General features: G+C 44.2%; 1 protein-coding gene across 1 annotated transcript; it reads right to left on the minus strand.

Moving 5' to 3' along the window:
* Window positions 1-14,238: 14,238 nt before the first annotated feature.
* On the minus strand, window positions 14,239-18,610 carry odc1 (ornithine decarboxylase 1). The gene is made up of 11 exons (XM_011490632.3): window positions 18,462-18,610; window positions 17,603-17,751; window positions 17,402-17,513; window positions 17,103-17,276; window positions 16,840-17,012; window positions 16,543-16,759; window positions 16,384-16,467; window positions 16,108-16,270; window positions 15,926-16,029; window positions 15,622-15,836; window positions 14,239-15,543 (listed from the first exon to the last, which is right to left on the minus strand). The coding sequence occupies exons 3-11, from the start codon at window positions 17,498-17,500 to the stop codon at window positions 15,402-15,404; spliced, it is 1,371 nt and encodes a 456-aa protein (XP_011488934.1). The 5' UTR covers window positions 17,501-17,513; window positions 17,603-17,751; window positions 18,462-18,610; the 3' UTR covers window positions 14,239-15,401.
* Window positions 18,611-19,268: the final 658 nt, after the last annotated feature.

Here is a 19,268-nt window from a genome sequence, read left to right on the forward strand (position 1 = left end):
GAGCTAAGTACCTCCCCTTCATAACCCTACCCTAACCCCAATCCTACATACTCTCCTCCTTCACCCCTCCAGGATCCCCAAACAGGGAGCTAGCCTTACCCGCGCCTCCCTAAACCGAATAGGTAGCATCCCCAACCAGGGAGCTAGCCCTCCCCTCCTTCCCTCCCTTTTCCCTTCCCCCTCCTTACGCATCTCTAAAACGGGAGCTAGCTCTGCCCTTCCTTTTCCTGATCCTCCCCCTTAGCATATCTAGCCCAGGAACTATTGTCTAACCCTATCCTACCCTGTTTTTTTGTTTTTTTAAACCTCAAACTTTTTCTTTTTTAGATTTTTCAGAATTAAATATTAGGATCTGTAGGGTTTTTTTTTTAGGGACAGCAAAACATTTTACTAACCTATTTCAATCCTTTTTACTTTTGTCTTTTAATCTGCATGTTTTTTATATGATTTAATAAGGTATAGCACTTAATTTTAGCACTTATTTTAACATACTAACAACTTTGCATGGTTTTTACTATGCTTTTAGCACTGTTCCAGATTTGCTAGATTAGCCCATAATATTTAAGTCATACTAGATCTTTAACCACTTAGATTTATTTTGATTTTAATTTTTTTAACTATATTTATTTGTTCCCTTTTTTTCTCCCTTCCCTTTCTTATCCCCCTCAGCGTCCCAGAATCACTATTAAGTTTGGTGGTCAAATGGTAATGGTAGCTAGTTTACACGCAGGCATCCAGGGTTTTGAATCTAGACTGGACAGATTCATATTTTGAGTTTGTATTCCCTTTCTCTATTTCTATTTATTTATTTATGTTTATTTTTTAGTTTTGGTTTTTCCTTTTTTTCCAGTACAGCAGGCCCGTGCACACAAACTACATCTGTATTTTTCCAAACCCCAACCATAACCCTAGTTTGTATTGAGTTCTTCAAAAAACACTGTTTAACATATTGTCAATTTGTTTACAATACGTTTTAAGATTTTACAAGTTATTTTTTTAAACAAATGTTATAATTATGTGAAAACACAAAATTACGCATGCATGTGGATGCAACGCTCCGAGCCTCCAAGTTCCAGCGACCAATGGAGGCCACATCCTGCCCAGCAACGCTTCCTGATTGGCTGAGCAGCCTAAATGCATGATTGGAAATATATCATGTCACGGACACTTTCTTCCATCTCCGTGAGATACACACGCTCGGATCTTATCCTCGTTCGTATGGTTACATTTTGTTTATAGTTTGCAAGCCAGCCTGACGAAGACTGTTTCTTGTTGAAACGTTGCAATATTGGCTTGTATTTTTTTTTATATTTTTGTAAGCCTGAACGCTCTGAATTAAACCGAAGTTGATCGGTGAATCACGTTTCCCCTCAGCTTATTTATCATTAGCATAGCCTCTTAGCTACGGGTGACGAAGGTGCTTTTTGCAACTGGCCGAATTAAATCCAGGCCACAGTTAGCCATGCCACCGTGGCCACACGAAGACGAATGGACGCTCGTCCAATCCAGAAGAGGCAGACGGAGGGAACGCGTCTTCGAGCGGGACAGGCCACCGAACAGATGGGCAAGCTGCATGTTTTTCCAGCTACCTGCGTCGAGACAAGCGTCGCTCCTATGCTGACGTCACCAGAGAAGGGGGCCCAATTTCTGGAGCTGAACTGTTTCAGCGGACAGCAGGTGAGATGTCGCCGCGCACTGCAACCATCCTATGGCGGTCAACGCTATCCATATGGCGCTCCACGGGTGCCAAGGCCCAGGGGCGGATTCTCCAATCAAAATGCCCGCTACGCGTTCGTGCCAATGGGAGCTCAGAATGAAGCCCCCCCCCCACACAGAGTGCAGTCAAATGACCCTGACTTCACAAATAAGGTGCATGTTATCGACAGACTTATTAAAGCCGTCCACCACCTCAGCAATGTGTCCCGGGACGATCATCCTCCCTCCTTGGACAGAATAACCCACAATGTGGCCACAATTATTAAACCTGCTTCCCCCAATCTCCAAACACAAACTCTAATCGAGGGGAAAGCTAGGAATTGGGCCTTCACCACCATCCTCATCCTCAGAGATAACTATCAAAAAATCATTGACTCTGAGATTCATAAACTCAGTCAGTTTTCTTCATCGGATTGGAGGGGTCCTTTTGAGATAGCCACAACATGGGCCAAAGGTAATCTAGGCAGACGCCTGAGACAAGACACTTTGGACCGTGCCCAGGCTGTCATAATCGTCAGGCTGACAGAAACTGCCTCCCCTCCTCCTCCTGCTGCTGTTGTTGCTGCTCCTTCTCTTCCAGCACAGGCAGCTGACCAGGCATCATCATGGCTCCATCATCACCTCCAGCGAACCAGCCTCTCCCCACGAGACCACGGAGCCCAGCTGCAACACAAGCACCTACCCCGCCCCAAAGCAGCGGACATCAGATCACCACGGTCGCCCAGATCCACGCACCGCCTCCACCCATGTCAGTCTCCCGGTGGAGACCAAAGAGACATGACATCACACCCCGCAAATTCCCTGCAGTGGCACCTGCACATACATCAGAAGACTGTAATCATTGGAGACTCCAATATGTGCCACCTTCCACCTTTTAAGGGTGGCAACGTACAAATGGACAGTTTTCCTGGAGCCAGATGGCATCACGCCGAATTCCTCCTGAAGACGGCCACTTTCTAGACGGAACCGGAGATTCTCCTGCTTTACTTTGGAATAAACAACAGATCACAGAGGGATAAACAAGCCCCAGTGACAGAGATGATCAAAGCCCTGACTGTAACAGGACAAAGGTTTCCAAACGCCATGATCTTCGTCCCTCATGTCAGCTTTTCACCCAAACTTTCAAAAAAGCCGTCCTCATGCATCTCAATCAGCACATCCAAGAACTGACAGATTAAATTCTTCCATTTAGTGGCGTGTTTGATCAGAACGACAACGTCCACTGGACTGCAGCAACAGCCAAGACGCTGGAGCACCTGGTTAAACCAACACTGTCACAGAGGGAGGGGAAAGATGGGGTTATTAACCTGTGTGAGGACTTTGTTCTTCCTCTTACACAGCTCTCCCTGCTGAGCAGAGGATTTATCTTCATCCCATCCAAATGTAATAGTAAGATTTCAATCCAGACATGATTTACAGGAATAACATCGAAGGGATTAAGTTAAGCATTCACTGTAAGGACAAAGACAGCATCCAACATCAGCCTTTCACGCAGAAATCGGATTGGCACCCTCTTCTGCGACTCTCCCAGCACAAATTAACACTTTAATTAATCGGGATATCTCCTATTTTGAGAATGGTTTTAAAATCATTCACAATGCACCAAATCTGAGTGGAGATGAAGCAAGAGCTTATAAAGAATTGATCCAAAATAAAGACATTGTGATTAAACCAGCCGATAAGGGCAGTTTAACAGTCATTATGGACAAAAAGATTACTTAAACGAAGGTTATGGACAATTAAATGATAACACATATTACCTCAAACTTCAGAAACCCATTTATCCGGGCACAATCCTCATGGTAGACAGACTTATTAATAATTTACCAAAAAAGAAATTCATTGATCGGAAGCAAAAAAACAGACCTTCAGGGAACCTCGCAACCGAGGCCCAGGCGGTTTTACATGTTGCCCAAAATCTATAAAGATCCCCAAAAATGGACAATTCCATTTAAAATTTATCCGGGCAGACTCATCGTTTCAGGTTGCGAAACTGAGACTTATAACACAGCAGAATATTTGGACTTCTTTTTAAATCCGCTATCTAACAAGCATGACAGCTATCTTAAAGACGAGTACGATTTCATTGAAAAAATTAAGCAGATAGTAATCCCAACAGATTCCTTACTCTTTACTATGTATGGAAGAGATTCTGTAGCATAATTAAAAATAAAGTCAAAACCAGAAATGCTTTTTTATTTTCTAAATGAAGCTGCATTTTTTGACTCAAAATTAAAATGAAAAACCAATCCACCAAAATCCATTTTCATTTTCTTCAACACCGCTAATGCTGTCACTTAATTAAAATGATAAAGAAATGATATTTGACATTTTCAAAAAGTTCTCTGGTAAATGTGTAGCAAAATTCATTTAGAAATGTCTAATTTGACAAATGGATTAACAGAAATGCTTTTTCATTTTCAAAATGTAACTGCATCAAATGACTCAAAGTTAAAATGAAAAATATATACTTCACAATGCTTTTTCATTTCTACTTAAAAACAGCTTATTTTGTGTCGTAATAAAAGCAAAAATGCAAAGAGGGGATTGCATTTATTTTAACATCCACCCTGCGAACACTGTTGCATATCTCAATTTGAATAAGCATTTCCAGAGGCGAGGCGGGGCGATGACGTCAGTGCAATCTCCGTGTGTCCGGCTGCTAACAGACACATGCTAGGAGCAGTGTAGCTTTGTGTTAGCAGCAGAGGAGAGGGCTTTGTGATGATTGTGAACTTCTGATGATTTTACACAGCTTCTCAGGACTACGTAACAGCACTTCCGCCTTCTGCTGACGCACCGCGGTTAGTTGACACCCCCCCCCCCTGACAAGTTTTTTTTTTTCGGACTGGCAGTTGCCTTCGCATAGCAGAATGCGACGCCCCCCGCGACCCGAAGCTCCCGATCGCCGAAGGCGGAAGTGCCTCTACGATCTGAGAAACCATCATATGAATTTGTGTTTCCAGTGGTGTCCAGAACAAAATAAAGGCTGATGTAATTCCCACATATTTACATCCAAGATGCTCATTGCCCGTTCGGAGTTTTAAGTACCTTCTCGGCTAATGTTTTAGCATATATTAGCATAATGCTAATATAGAATCCATGAGCTGCCCACCACCCAACCGGCGCCCTGTCTCCTCAAGCCAGTCCCGGCACTCAACCCAAGCAACCCAGAGATCACCGCGCAACCACAGCTCCCCCCCCACTACTCTACCCTCTACAACCCTCCTCACCCGCTATATTATCCAACCCCTCCTCCCATACCCCCCCTAATGCCCTCCCCACTCTGCGATGGGGAGGGAGAGCCCCAGAGGAACCCGGTGAGCCAGCCCCAAGGTCTGCTCCACCCATGCACTCTGGCACACATGCTCACAATCTTCTGGATGCCCCCCACCCCTGTAGCCACACAGTAACCCCTTCCGGCCGATCGACCCCCCCAGCGCCACACGCCCGACCACCACTGCAGCAGACATTATACCTACAAGCCTGGTCGCCCTGAGAGGACCAGGCGGGTAAAGACGGGCCACCCCTCCCCGACCCCAGCCATGTTTGGTGGTGTGGGTGTACCATGTGTGTGCTGCAGGTAAAATAGGAGGTCTCCAGTGCGGCGGGCCCTACCGCTGCCAAGCAGCAGAGCCCCCCCACTCCGGGGTCCCTCTGTGATTGGTGTGTATTTGCTGTGTGTGCTGCTAACATGCAGTGTGTGTGTCTAAAGTGGAAGTTAAAATTGTGGGGTAGACCAGTGAAAGATGAGCCGTACCCCCCTCCACCAGACCATCCCCACAAGGCCCTAGATGAATCTGGGTGTCTAATATGCGAGTAAAAGTGGAATGGAAGGCGGGCGCCAACGCGACCCCAGAGAGAGACACCCTCAGCGAGCCCCGGCAGCATGTCCCACCCATCCAGTTCCTGGAGCCCTGTGTGCCTGTGTGCAACGTTTGTTTGGATGGGAGCGGGGATGAGCAGACGGATGGGCACAACTGGGGGAAGAAGACTCCCCCGAGCGACTGGCCCCCCAGCCAGCCGTAGTAGGCGCCCCCCTTCCCAGGGCGGCCAGGCAGCCAGGAGCCGGCAAGCCTGCCGCAGATAAGCGCCAAGGGACAGTCACAAGGAAGGGGCCCTGTGCCAACCCAGAGGGGGCAGGAGGTCCAGCCCCACCATTCATGCCCTGACTTCCCTAAGGGACTAGCACACCGCCCCCCAGGGCGCAACCCCCCTTCCTAAAAATAAAATAAATAGAGAACCAAAAATAGATAAAAATACATTAATAATAATAATAATAAAAGAAAAAGCAAATTAAGAATTAAATTCAAAAGAAAGTAATAATAATAATAATAATTAAAAAAAAGAAAAACAAGGGAACCCCTTACCACTGCTGTGGATGCATCGCCGAACCCCGGGGGGCCAGGGTAAGTGCCAAACGCCCAGCTGCAGGCGAAACACAGACCGTGGGCAGCAGGCCCCAGAACCCCAAGCCCCCCACCCCACTCCACCCCCCCAGCCCCCACCATGGCGACCAGCCACCCGGTCAGCCGCACTGCCTACCCTGTGCCCAGAAGGCACCAACCCAGGAACCCCTGCCAAGTGCTGGCAAAGTGTGCCCCACCCCCACCCAAGCAACCAGAGAACAGTGGGCCCAGGTCATTTGATGCAGCTTCATTTTGAAAATTAAAAAGCATTTCTGTTAATTCATTTTAACTGTCAAATTAGACATTTCAAAATGGATTTTGCTACACATTTACCAGAGAACTTTTTGAAAATGAAATGTCAAATACCATTTTCTTTATCATTTTAATTAAGTGACAGAATAAGCGGCGTTGAAGAAAATAAAGCATTTTGGTGAATTGCTTTTTCATTTTTAATTTTGAGTCAAAATGCTGCTTCATTTTGAAAATGAAAAAGCATTTCTGGTTTTGACTTTTATTTATGCTACAGAATCGCTTCCATAACTATGGACATTGATAGCTTATATACACAAACATTTATCACATAGAGGGAATTGCCAGTATTAAGAGGATTTTTCAGAAATATCCGAACACAAAACGACCAGAGAAAGAACAATTGGAGTTATTAGAAAGTAACCTCAACAGAAATGATTATGAATTCAATTTTTGTACAAATTAAGGGCACACAAATTTGCACCTGCTTATGCCAGCATATTCACGGCAGAGTGGGTTAGGGGTCAACCATCAAACTCATGTCAACATGCCAAGCCTCCTCAGTTGACTTTTTAGACACCACTACATTTAAGGGAAGTAACTTCCACACCACACAAAATTTACACATCAAGGTATATTTTAAACCCACAGACTAACATGCCCCATTACATAAAACCAGCTTTCATCCCAAACACTGACTCCGGACCACTCAAGGACACTGTACAACCACAGAAACTGTCAAACTGGAACTACTGCTGCTGCCTTTTTGACTTTATTTTATTCCATTTCTTTATTTAGTTATGTTTATTTATTCATACAGCTACCTTAAATCTACCTTCTTTTTATTATTTATCCTATTACATTGCTAGTTTGCACGAGAGCACAAGTAACCGGAGACAAATACCCTGTACATGCGCTGTACTTGGCAAATAAAGTGATTCTGATTCTGATAAAATCATTTTAGCTTACATGAAACAGAGTCTCCAGTCCATTCTCGTTAGATCCAAAAATCCATATAAGACAAGTACTCCTCAGCTCCACCATCAGCAGCACCACAAACCCAGGAAATGTATCACCAACCATCACACCAGTACAGGCTTTCCAACATTTGGCTCCCTTTCCATCACAACCACAAACGCAGTCTACATTATCACCTGCACACACTGCCATATTCATTATATCGGTGAAACAAAACATTCCATCCATACCCCTTTGACACAACACCTATATAACATTGGGGCAGGTCGACTTGCCACCCATTTAGTTCAACATTTCCAATCACACTCATCTACCCACCTCATTTCCGGTTTGGAAAATTACGACCGCTGGACCACTGGGCAGAGGAGAAGGGCCGAAAAGATCTGGATCCACAAACTTGGGACAACCACACCAGGGGGACTTAACGATGAGTAACCACTCCTCTGTATGCCCCTCTCTCCCTTCTCCCCTACCAAATCCTCTCTTGGAAACGTCTTTTATTAATTACCAAACAAAAAAAATGTATTTCAAAACAAGTATTATCCCCCCCACCCTTTTTTTATTTATTTTATTTTATCTCATATGAAGTCTTTTAAATGGAATTCCATCTCTTAGAACTCCACAGGTTCCTGTTAACGCACTCTGGAAAGAACTGGCCTTCCACCCGGGAAACCCAGGACCCAACCCCAGTGAAAAATCGACTTTTCTTTGTGTTCCCTCCATGATATAAACCTCAATATCAGCCGGTTGGCCAGAGCAAATAAGTATGTCCCTAACTCCAAACCCAAACCCCTAACCCAACACCCCTGCCATCATTCCTGAGGGTCCATCATCCATCCAGAGCCTGCTCACATGCAGAACAGTTTGGTTCTGCAGCTGCACGTTCGCGGACAAGGAGAGACTGCAGAGTGGTAGAGACGGCTCAGAAAGACTGCAGAGTGGTAGAGACGGCTCAGAAGATTGTTAGGTGCCCTCTCCCCACCCTGACGGACATCTACTCTGCACGCTGCATCACTAGGGCCTAGAACAGGGGTGGGCAATTCCAGGCCTCGAGGGCCGGTGTGTCTGCATGATTTCCAGATAGTCTTGCCCTACTCATGGCTGATTACCTGGTTCAGGTGTGTCCAGCCAATTAGAACATGCCAGAGCAGGGTATGCTGGAAAACATGCAGGAATGCGGCCCTCAGTGCCCACCTCTGGCCTAGAACATCATCAAGGACAGTTCACACCCCGGCTCAGACCTGTTCCACCTGCTGCCCTCTGGGAGGCGTTACAGAGGCATCAGAACCAAAACCAATACTCAAAAACAGCTTCTTTCCTCAATTCTAAAATGTGCAATAGCACATTCATCTGTGCATGTTTATATAAATATATGTATATATGTACATATGCTTATCCATACTCCTGTCCACTTAAGCGTCTATCCAACGTCACCACTCTACCTCATTGCTGCCTCTTGCACATCTGTTGAGTATGCAATTTTGCACACAAATTTCAGACATTCTATATAACAGTCTATATTTATACATACTGATTTATATACAAATCTTGTTATTTTTGTTATTCTTGCACTGAAATGGTGATTCTTCAATTTCATTGTACAATGGACAATGAAAATAACAGCAAATCTAATCTAATCTAACACTTCCCATAAAGGACTGGGCAGCTTTCTTTGACATTGCTTCGTCACGGGCCAAAAGAAATCCGGGCCCCCGCTTAAGGCAGGAGACGTTTGATCATGCTCACACTCTTATTGTGGCTCAACTAGCAGACCTCACTAAAGATGCTGCTGCTGCTGCACCCCCACAAGAGGAGGATCCAGCTGAAGGCCACCCCAGACCACCACATGTTGCAGCAACAACTGATCTTTTGGACGTGCAACCACTGCTCACGGAGGCCTGAAGCTCAGCCCCCACCACTGCAGCACCACAGAGGACCACAGGCACGATCCAGGTGAGAGCAGAAATACACCCTCCACCAAGAAATGCCACACCATCCCACAATTCAGTGGGCACATGATGACAGAACCTCCACAAGATGATTGGCTCTTGGACTTCATCCTGCACCAGCCATCGCCTGACAGCCCCCCGGAGGTCTCGTATCACAACTGAAAGAGCATTTTCCCCAGAGGAGGAGGACTCCACTGATGAAGGAACCAGCTACGTTGGAGCTTCATCACCTCCAAGTCACATCAGTGAGATCCTGCTGCACCTCATTCCAACATAGTCCTGGAAGGGCCTCACCTCCACCCAGCTCTGCACCTGCCAAAAAGACCCAGGCAAAGCTGAAGCACCTCCCAGCTTTCTCCACAGTTGGACTGATGTCCAGTGTGCAGACTCGACTTTGACTGGACAACCCTGAGGACAGCCTCTCTTCCCCGTTTGCACGGGTTCCTGCAAAGAAGGTGTGTGAACCCACCAGACATCCCACCACACCCAGAAAGCTGCAGGAATGGGAGAAGAACATCATTCTGGGAGACTCCAACATCTGCTGCTTCCTCGCATGTATACTAGAAGACGTCCAGATCAACAGCTTCTCTGGCGCCAGATGGAACCATGCAGAGTTCCTGCTCCAGAACGCCACCTGTGTGACAGCGGTGGCAATAACAGGTCGCAGAGGGACAGAAGAGCAGCACTCCTGGACGTCAGAAGGGCGCTTGAGGCGGCTCGGGAAAGTTTTCCTGATGCACAAATTTATGTTCCTGCCATTAACTTTTCCAAAGCTCTTCCAGAACAGGACAAGGTCACCCTCCAGACCAAAGAATACATCAGGACTCTGGATAACCACATCCCTCCACTCCCAGACAACCAGTTCTCCACCAATGGGGACAACATCCACTGGAGCCTGGACACAACCAGAGCTATGTTGCAGCACTGGTTGCAGGAGGTAAACTAAATATTCCCTTAAGCCTGCTTAGACAGGAAGGGAATGAGGGTGTCATTAATCTATGCAAGAGGTTTGTTCTTTCTGATGCACAACTCTCTACTCAGCAGAGGCTTAACCTTCGTCCCGACTAGAGGCCAAAACAGATATTCTAAAATTTTCAGTGCAGAAATCAAATCCAAGAATATCACAGACGATCAAAATAAAAATTATACTATAAGACAAAGAAATGTCAAAATTCAAAACCTTTTTTTACTCCAAAATCAGAGTGGTCTCTTGCATTGGGTCAGCTCCCAACTGAGGTGCGCACACTCATCCAAAACGACATAGAACACTTTGAGCATAATTTCAAAAGAAAATAGCAAACCAACTTTAACCGAGGATGAAGAGAAAGCTTTGAAAGAGTTGTGCAGCAACATGAATATCGTCATCGAACCTGCTGATAAGGGAAGTGCAGTGGTCTTCATGGACAAAAACGATTATTTAAAGGAGGGCTACAGACAGTTGAATGATAAAACTATTACTCTAAGCCAGAAGAAACCCCATCTATATGGAAACAATCCCCTTAATTGAAAAAATTATCAACACCTTGTACAAAAACAAATTGATTAATGCTAAAAGAAATCATTTAATTGGCCCCCCCCTCAGCCAAGAGCTAGGCTCTTTTATACGCTCCGAAAAATTTACAAAGAACCACAGAAGTGGAGCGTACCTTTTCCGATCCCTCCAGGTAGACCTATAGTTTCTGACCGACAGTGAGGCCTTTGTCCACAAAACTATGACAGTGACATTCAAGACACATGTGATTTTATTGACAAAGTGAAACAACAGCTCATTCCACAGGATTCAATTCTATTCACTATGGATGTTGACAGTTTATACACAAACATAGACATAGTGGAGGGGATAAAGTCCATCAGAAGACATTTTCTGAAGTATCCTGATCACAGACAGTCTGACAAGGAGCTGCTGCAGCTGTTAGAAATCAACCTTAAAAGAAATATATTTCACGTTTAATGATGTTTTTTTCTTACAAATCAAACGGACTGCAATGGGTACGAAATTTGCACCGGCATATGCTAATATTTTTATGGCAGAATGGGAAACCACCATGCTATCCAGATATCTAGATGATATTTGGGGAGTATGGACTTATTCTGAGCGAGAGTTTGAGATGTTTCTGAGGACACTCAACAGTCACAATCCATCTATAAAAGTCACACATTTTCCATGGATTTTTTGGCCAAACAACATTTAAAGGGGATACTTTCCACATCACTCACCGATTGGACATCAAAGGTTTTTTTTTTCAAACCCACAGACACACATGCTCTCCTACACAAACCCAGTTTTCATCCAAGACACACTTTTGCTGGATTAATCAAATCACAGCTCTTAAGATTTCACTGAATTAGCAGTCAGCCATCAGACTTCAGGCAGGCTACAAAAATATTATTCGCATCCCTGGCCACTAGAGGGCACTCTCGATCCTTCTAAAGAAAGTGCTTTAAATCCTTCCTTGTAACTAGACCCATCAATCTTTCACCCATCATGCCAGTAATTGTCACATATTCTCCATTCTCTCTGAAGCTGTTGACCCATCAGAACAAACTTCCAGAATCTCACTCAGGAGACAACAATTCTGAAATACCACAGAATCATCTCAGCTTTCAGAAGAAATCAGAATCTCTGATCACTTAGTGAAGGCGATAATCTTTTCCTCTAAACAAACATCATCTAGGAGTCACACACAGTTTTTCAGCCAAAAAGAGTGGCTCCAAAGCTTCCATAACCACAATGTTTACCCCTCACCATCAGGGGGCACTGTGTTTATTGAATCACCTGTACTAAATGTGGGTTGCAGTGTGTGGGGTAAACTCCATATCAGTAATTGAGACCAACCCCAGATGGACAACAGCTCGGAGACGCAGAGCTGAACGGATTTGGCTCACAAGACTTGAAACCACATTTCCAAAAGGGCTCAATCAAAAGTCCCCTTAACAATCGCAAAATTCAAATTTACATTTATCTGGTCCGATTCTTCAACCTCCATACCCCCTGCCCCCTCAATTTCCTAACCCTAACCAAAATTCATTTAGAAAAACTTAATAAACACGTAAAATCCAAAAAGCAGGGAGGGAAATCAGTTTCCCCCAGATATATTAATTCATATTCATATAGGAGGAGGGAGGGTGACCTGGGGACTGGGTGTCAAGATGGCCTATGCATTAATTTTCAGCCGTATTCCCCCTAAAACTAACTTCTTTTATTTTCCACCAAGAATACATGAGAGCTTGATAACCTTCAAAAAAATGAAACATAATTAAACAGATCTCAGAAATGTATGTTAAGAGAATCCTGTTATTTTAAACTTTTGCAAATATTGTGCTATTTACTATTTTACTTGTTGAATACTGTTCCCAGAAATATCAGAAAATAAATATGAAATTGAACTAAACGTACCAATGGCGTCACCAAGTCATCCAAGCATTGAAGTGTTTGCTTCTCAGGAGCTCACCAACCCTCACCTGCACACCATCACCTAATTGAATACTTCTACCTACCTCCACCTACCTGGTGGGGTAGAACTCATGTTCTCTCTATACTGCCCCCTGCAGCTGTGGAGTTGATCCTACCTGGAACACACCAACTCAATGTCAGGAGCAAAAGAAAGAAAAGAAGTCAAGGGAAATAGTTTAATCTTAAAACTAACCCTGTGCCTGAGATTTGTTGATCAGCGTCTGCTGAACTTACTGTCCAAGAGGACGCTCAGAGGGGAACGAGCGTCTTCAGTCTGTGCACCGAAGCAGTGGACCTTTCCCACTGCCGCATTCGGCAGGCATCATCCATTTTTCACAAAACTTCTTAAAACCCATTCTCATTGCCAGGCCTTTCACACAGCATGAGACCCTGCTCTGCTGGTGTTTTACTCTTTTACTGCTTTGCTTTTATCTGGTATTTTCATGTCATTTATCTATACTTTTTCCATTTCGTCATTTTAACCTTTTAGCTTTTATTTTTATTGTGTTTTTAAACTGACCTCATTTCAAAGCACCACATGAATTATTAAAGCTTAAGTTTAAAAAACAAACCATAAGTGGCCAGAGTGACATCACATGACCAGTTCACTCCGACCTTGACAGATGACTATGTCATCAGCTGAAGCTCTGCTGTGATGTCTCCTCTACTAAATATAGTTGTATTTATCTGTGATGTCCGTGTTTTCATCAACAGTGACCAAAAATGCATTACATGACTGGATTCTGTCTTCATTTGACGCCCAAGTCTCCTCAGAGATCTTCTATCTTCCATTGCAATCCTTGACCTTTGTATTGGCAAAGGTCGACTGCTTTTTGGGAACAAGACTTCTGCAGCCTTCAGCATTATTTTTTTTTACAAGTTCACCATCTGAAAAGGGATTGGATGTTTGCTCCAACTTGTCTGCATTAAGAGAGCTGTCACTGATCCATCACTGACGTCACAGCAGCTGCTGTAAATGCAGTCTCATATGTTGAGTCTCATTGTGGGCCCAAATATTAGATTCTTTGAGACCTGCAACCGGCTCATGACCTTATAAGCCGGGTGTGTTTCTGCTTATTTGTACAGCTAGCTGTTCAGATGGTGGGCCCACAGCAAACGTTAAGGACATTTATCTTTTGAAAAAAATGCAGTTTTACACAACCTGGTCAAATAAACCCCAAGGTTTCTAACTGTGGAATTGGAGGCTATACTTACATCATCCAGGGAGACTATCTGAGCAGACAGAGCATCTCTGAGGTTTTTAGGACCTGCTATAATGACTTCAGTGCTTTCTGGGTCCAGAAGGTCATTAATTGTCATCCAGGTCTTGATGTCTCTGATGCAGGCATTCAGTTTCATAAATACTATTCTAACCAACCACTGGATAAATTGTTCGTGAAATAATGTGAAATAATTTCTAAATCCCATTATACCATAGCAATTGCAGCATTGTAAAACAACACGACATAAAACAAACCCGGTGTGGCTTTGAAACATGTTTTATTACAAAAATATAAAACTTATAAACAAAGGGAAGAAAAACAGGAGATGAGCAGATTCCTGTACAATGAATTGATCTTGAATGTTTTTTTTTTCAAGCGTTTGTGTCCTGTATGTGCAGCTCAATAATCATGTTGTTCCTGTGACTCGTGCACTAGACAGGAAACCAATATACACCAGTTAAAACTGTTAAACAGTGTCACTATGACAACCGCACAGGAAGCTTCATCTCTTAAGAACACTGGAAATTGTCTAGGTGTAGATTTGAAATGTATATATATAAAAAACATAGCAGCCAGTTAAGGAACTAGAAACCACTCTGATGACCTCTGAGTCACATGGCTTCAACAGAAACTTCAAGGACTGGTGAGATAAGCCAACCCTAAACCCAGAATCCAGCATTACACTGCATTTTTGACTAAATAAACCCCCCCCAAGCGTCTGCGCTGCAGCCGATTACTGTTCTGATAAGAAACTCAAATAATGCAACAGTGTTTACTTGAGGTAAATGATCTCAATAAGTCAGAAACGAGTGCAAAGCAGCTGTGTAACAATTCAGTAAGGGTGTAACGTTTGACCAATGGATCAGTCCATCATTCCAGTCCAATGTGTGGACAGACTTTGAATAAAGTCATGTGACCATCCAGTGTCTAGAATGTTCCCTTTGGATTCTTTGGATGTGGGAAAACAACAGTGGAGAACTTTAGGAAACTAACATGTGAAGGGATTTGACATTCATTCTAGTTGATTTGTTTGTTTGGACACATATTTCATTTAAACTTGATGATCTGGAAGAAATCCAAGAATCTGGAAAACTTCACTGTTCAGTCGCAGGAATTTCTGTCTGAGTCTCACTGCTGGAAGTTTAGATGAAGGTGATGTGGATCCACTTTAGGTCAGAGAATCGGATCGTTAAAATAAATCGTCACACCCCTACTATTCAATGAACACAGAGGAAAAAGAGTGGGATTTAGGGTCATTTCATCAACAATGATCCCAACACAAGTGAGCAGAATTTGCCCATCTCCGTCTTCTTGCAAGTAACTGGCCCCAATTAGGTCAGACGCTGAAAGAACTAGCCTTTGACCAATAATAAAAAAAAAGATGCTACGATCTATGGAGCCGTTCTGCAGCTCTACAACACGTTTACACGATGTTAGCAGGGCACGGCTTAGCTGGCATGTCAAAAGTGCTCCCTCTGCCACAGCACGCCGGTATCTCTAACTGGGAAGACCCTTCTAGAGGAGGAGGTAGCACACCCTGGGCAAAGATCTGCTGCACATATTGCCTGGTGGGGGAGACAGAAACACGATGGTTATACAGAAAGTCTCAAAGTAACATACCTGGATTGTCTCTCATAACTCACCAGGCAGGGCGTGACATGACGTAGTGAATGTCAGGCCTTTGAAAGCCATTAAAGGTGGACGATGCAGCTACAGTGTAGGCCCCCATGTTTTTAAAAACGAGCCAGTCACCAACTTGCATGTCCGGCAGACAACACTGCTCCACAATGCGGTCAAGGCCGTCACAGGTTGGGCCCCAGATACTGCAGGAGTACATGGTCTCATCTGGTTTAGGCTTCTGTCCAAAACAACAGAATGGAAGGGGGCAAAAATAAACTACTGAGTTCACGCGTGCACAGCCATGATTTTTTTTTGGCCTTTTCTAACCTTGTGCAGCACTGGATAACAGTGAGCATGGTCATAGAGAATGCAGTTAAAGGATCCATACACCCCATCATTGACGTAATACATCAGAGTCTTGTTGTCTTCCTCTGCAGAAGAGTTTATGGTTAGAGTTTAAGGTTAAAAAGCATTTCCAAAATAAAAAAAGCTTCAGTCAACAATATTACCATCAATGGGAGCCTCTTCATCAATGATGACCTTCTTGGCGATAATATTTACAACCAGTGTGTACGCAGACGCCACATAGAACCGCCCGGGCTCGGCAATGATCCTCACACCAGAGTCAACGGGAAAATACTTGTCCAATGCGGGGTTTATCGTTGCTGTGATCTAAAAGAAGACAAAAAAATACTGTTTAATATTTACAACCACTCTTCCTTTTCAAATCCTAAAATTCTTATAGCTGTTTGATAAACTTTTGAGAATCTCATGGGGCTTCATACCTCTTCAAATGAAAGTTCAGTATCTTCTGAACCAGGGAAACCCCCTCCAATGTCTAGGAGATCCATTTGGAAGCCCAGCTCCTCCTGTGAGTTCAAAGAATGCTTTTATTTTCACAACACGTTCTAAGCTGTGTCTAGATGTCAGCAGTCCTTACTTACACCCATATCAAAGACACAGCGTGCGTCTGCTATGGCCTTGACGAAGGTCCCAGCATCAGTGCAGCCACTCCCAACATGGAAGCTGACGCCAACGACATCCAGCCCCAGCTCCTTGGCACGCTCCAGAAGGCCCCGACAAGCTTTTATCGGGGCCCCAAACTTTACGCTCAGACGACAAACCGCCTTCGAGTCATCTGTGGCAATACGCAACACCAGTCTGCACCAAAACAAATGTATTATTAGAAGGGCCGCAATGCAAAAGCGTAGCATTCATTTCTTAGAGGTAAAGAGCCTTACTTGGCATTGTCATGGTAACGAGCGACTTTCATGAGTTCCACTTCACTATCAAAAGTCATCATCTCCACTCCGTGGGCAGATGCATACTTCATCTGAGAAACTTGCTTACAAGGATTGGCATAGATGATTCTGTTTGGATGCACTCCCAAGGACTGAACAAGCTGAATCTCTGTCTAAAGCAGGAAAACAAACTGCATTGAAAACTCACTTCTACTACAGAGAAATTCTATATTAGACTTAATAAGGTTTCTTTAAAGACACACCTTGCTTGCACAATCAAAGCCAGTTCCAAGAGACGCGAGAGTCATGACAACAGCCCGGCTGTCGTTGCACTTGACGGCATAAAAAGGTGTAACACGGGGTAACGCCCTCGTCCAGCGGAGGTGTTTTTTCAAAACATCTCCCAAGTCACAGACGTAAAAAGCATCCCTGTCGTCCTGCAATATCCAAACGATACAGTTTTTTAGCTGTAGTGTAACTAAAACAACAGCCATTTTCTTTATCTATCACCATTCCAGACAGCATATCACTTTGCCAATGATTGACAGCACAGGATGCTTACGGTCAGGGATGACTCATTGATCTTCTGCTCAACAATATCCCAAGCAGAAAACCCTTCCTCAAGGAAAGAAAATTCAAGTGTGGGCACTTCAGTGTTCATGGTAACGTGTGACCTAAACAGAAATGAGAGGCTGTCATCATATACAGACAGGTTGCACAAGACCAAAGTTCCAAATGAACAAGAAAAAAACAAAAAACTTACCTGGATACAAGAGACACAATTATTTGCTGTAGTTAATCAAGTCTTTGAGGCCAAGGTGGTTCACCGGTGAAGAAGTTAAAGCCCTTTAAATAAGACTCAATGCTAGGGCCTGTAGAGGAGCCGCGGTACGATTTCCTACTGTGGAGATTCTGTCAGAAGAAAAATAAGTCACTGAATCAGTGAATGAGCAGCAAGATGAGCCATTTTACATCTACAATACGCTGCACGTGTTCAGCTCAGACCCCTGAACCTCCTGTTCTGAGTTAGTCTCTAACTTTCAGCAAAGCTGCCATTTTTCCAAGAAAAGCCATGATAACGACACGAGGCCCAAACACGCCCACGAAAAACCGTTATCCAATCACAGACAGGGTCCGGCGTCATGGGAAGAGGATGAGCCAATCATTGTCCGAGCTTTTCGTGATGACGTCAACATACCGGTTCCGCCTGGACTGGTAAATGCATGTGCCAAGAGACGAGCTCTTTTTTCCATTTACTAAAATATTTGAATAAAACCGGACTTAAAGCGTAGAAACAGAAATGTTTAAGATCAGAGTCGCTGACGACATCAAACCAAAGCCAGAGGCCTGCGCTCTCCTAGCTTTAGCAATGTTAGCAAAGAAAGCTAGTTAGCAAAGCCATGATGTAAAACAGCCACGTAACGCTTTTGTAACCGCGTCCTGCGGTTCAATTCCTAATGAGATCCACGTCTCTCTTAGCCTTAAACAGGCACGCGGGCCCGACCGGACATTAGCCTGGTTGTCGGTACTTTAACCGAAAAGAACATCGTTACAGGCGAATTTAAGCGTACATACATAAAAACTGCAGCCGATTCAACGGCTTGTTAAAAATTCTCCTTTACCTGAAAAAGCATTTACAAAGAGCATGTCCATGAGACCGAGGACCGGGCGTTAAAAAGAGTGGTATCCCCGCCGAAAAGAAGCGCGTTCTTCGCGACGCCTTTCTGCCGGCTGACTGCCTGGGAAACCCGGTAGCAGAAGCAGAACAGACTTTATAGGGCGGCCGTTACCATGGCAACGCAGCCAGCTCAAACCGGCCCACGCTATATTCAGAAACCAGTTCAAGCTCGTTACTTGATCCACGTGGTGAGACATCAGACAAGGGCCACACGGAGGTTGTTTAAAGTTCTTTTGAACGTTTTTTCTTCATGTGTTAATCATTTTGGACAGCCGGAACTCTGTCCCGGTGTTAAAATTCATTCCAGTCAAGTTGACCTTTCAAAACTTGTAATAACCCCTTCTCCCCATAACCATTTTAGTCAGAGGAGACACTAATTACACCATTGTTGATACGGGATGCTGATGTGGAAACAGAGTAAAATACCAGATAGACAACAGATGAGCATGTTTCCTTTCTTTGGAGAGGACTGAATAGAAACTTCAGGATTCACTACATAGTAACCCTTGTTCTATCTTAGATGACCCCACCCTTCCATTGACGTGTTCTCCCTACCATGACAAAGGTGGAAAGATTTCATGTAATCCATGGACACCAGTGAGGATCACAAATCATTGACGAAAAACGGTTCAGCGCACTGTCTAATGGGTCTAGATGACCCAACTCCCAATGGTAAAGTGCCTAGGATAGCACAAGGGTTAAACAAGAGACAGGTAAATGGACAGCCATTTTTTAAAGACCCACTCAAATG

Source organism: Oryzias latipes, chromosome 22 (genome assembly GCF_002234675.1).
Source record: "Oryzias latipes chromosome 22, ASM223467v1".
Taxonomy (NCBI): domain Eukaryota; kingdom Metazoa; phylum Chordata; class Actinopteri; order Beloniformes; family Adrianichthyidae; genus Oryzias; species Oryzias latipes.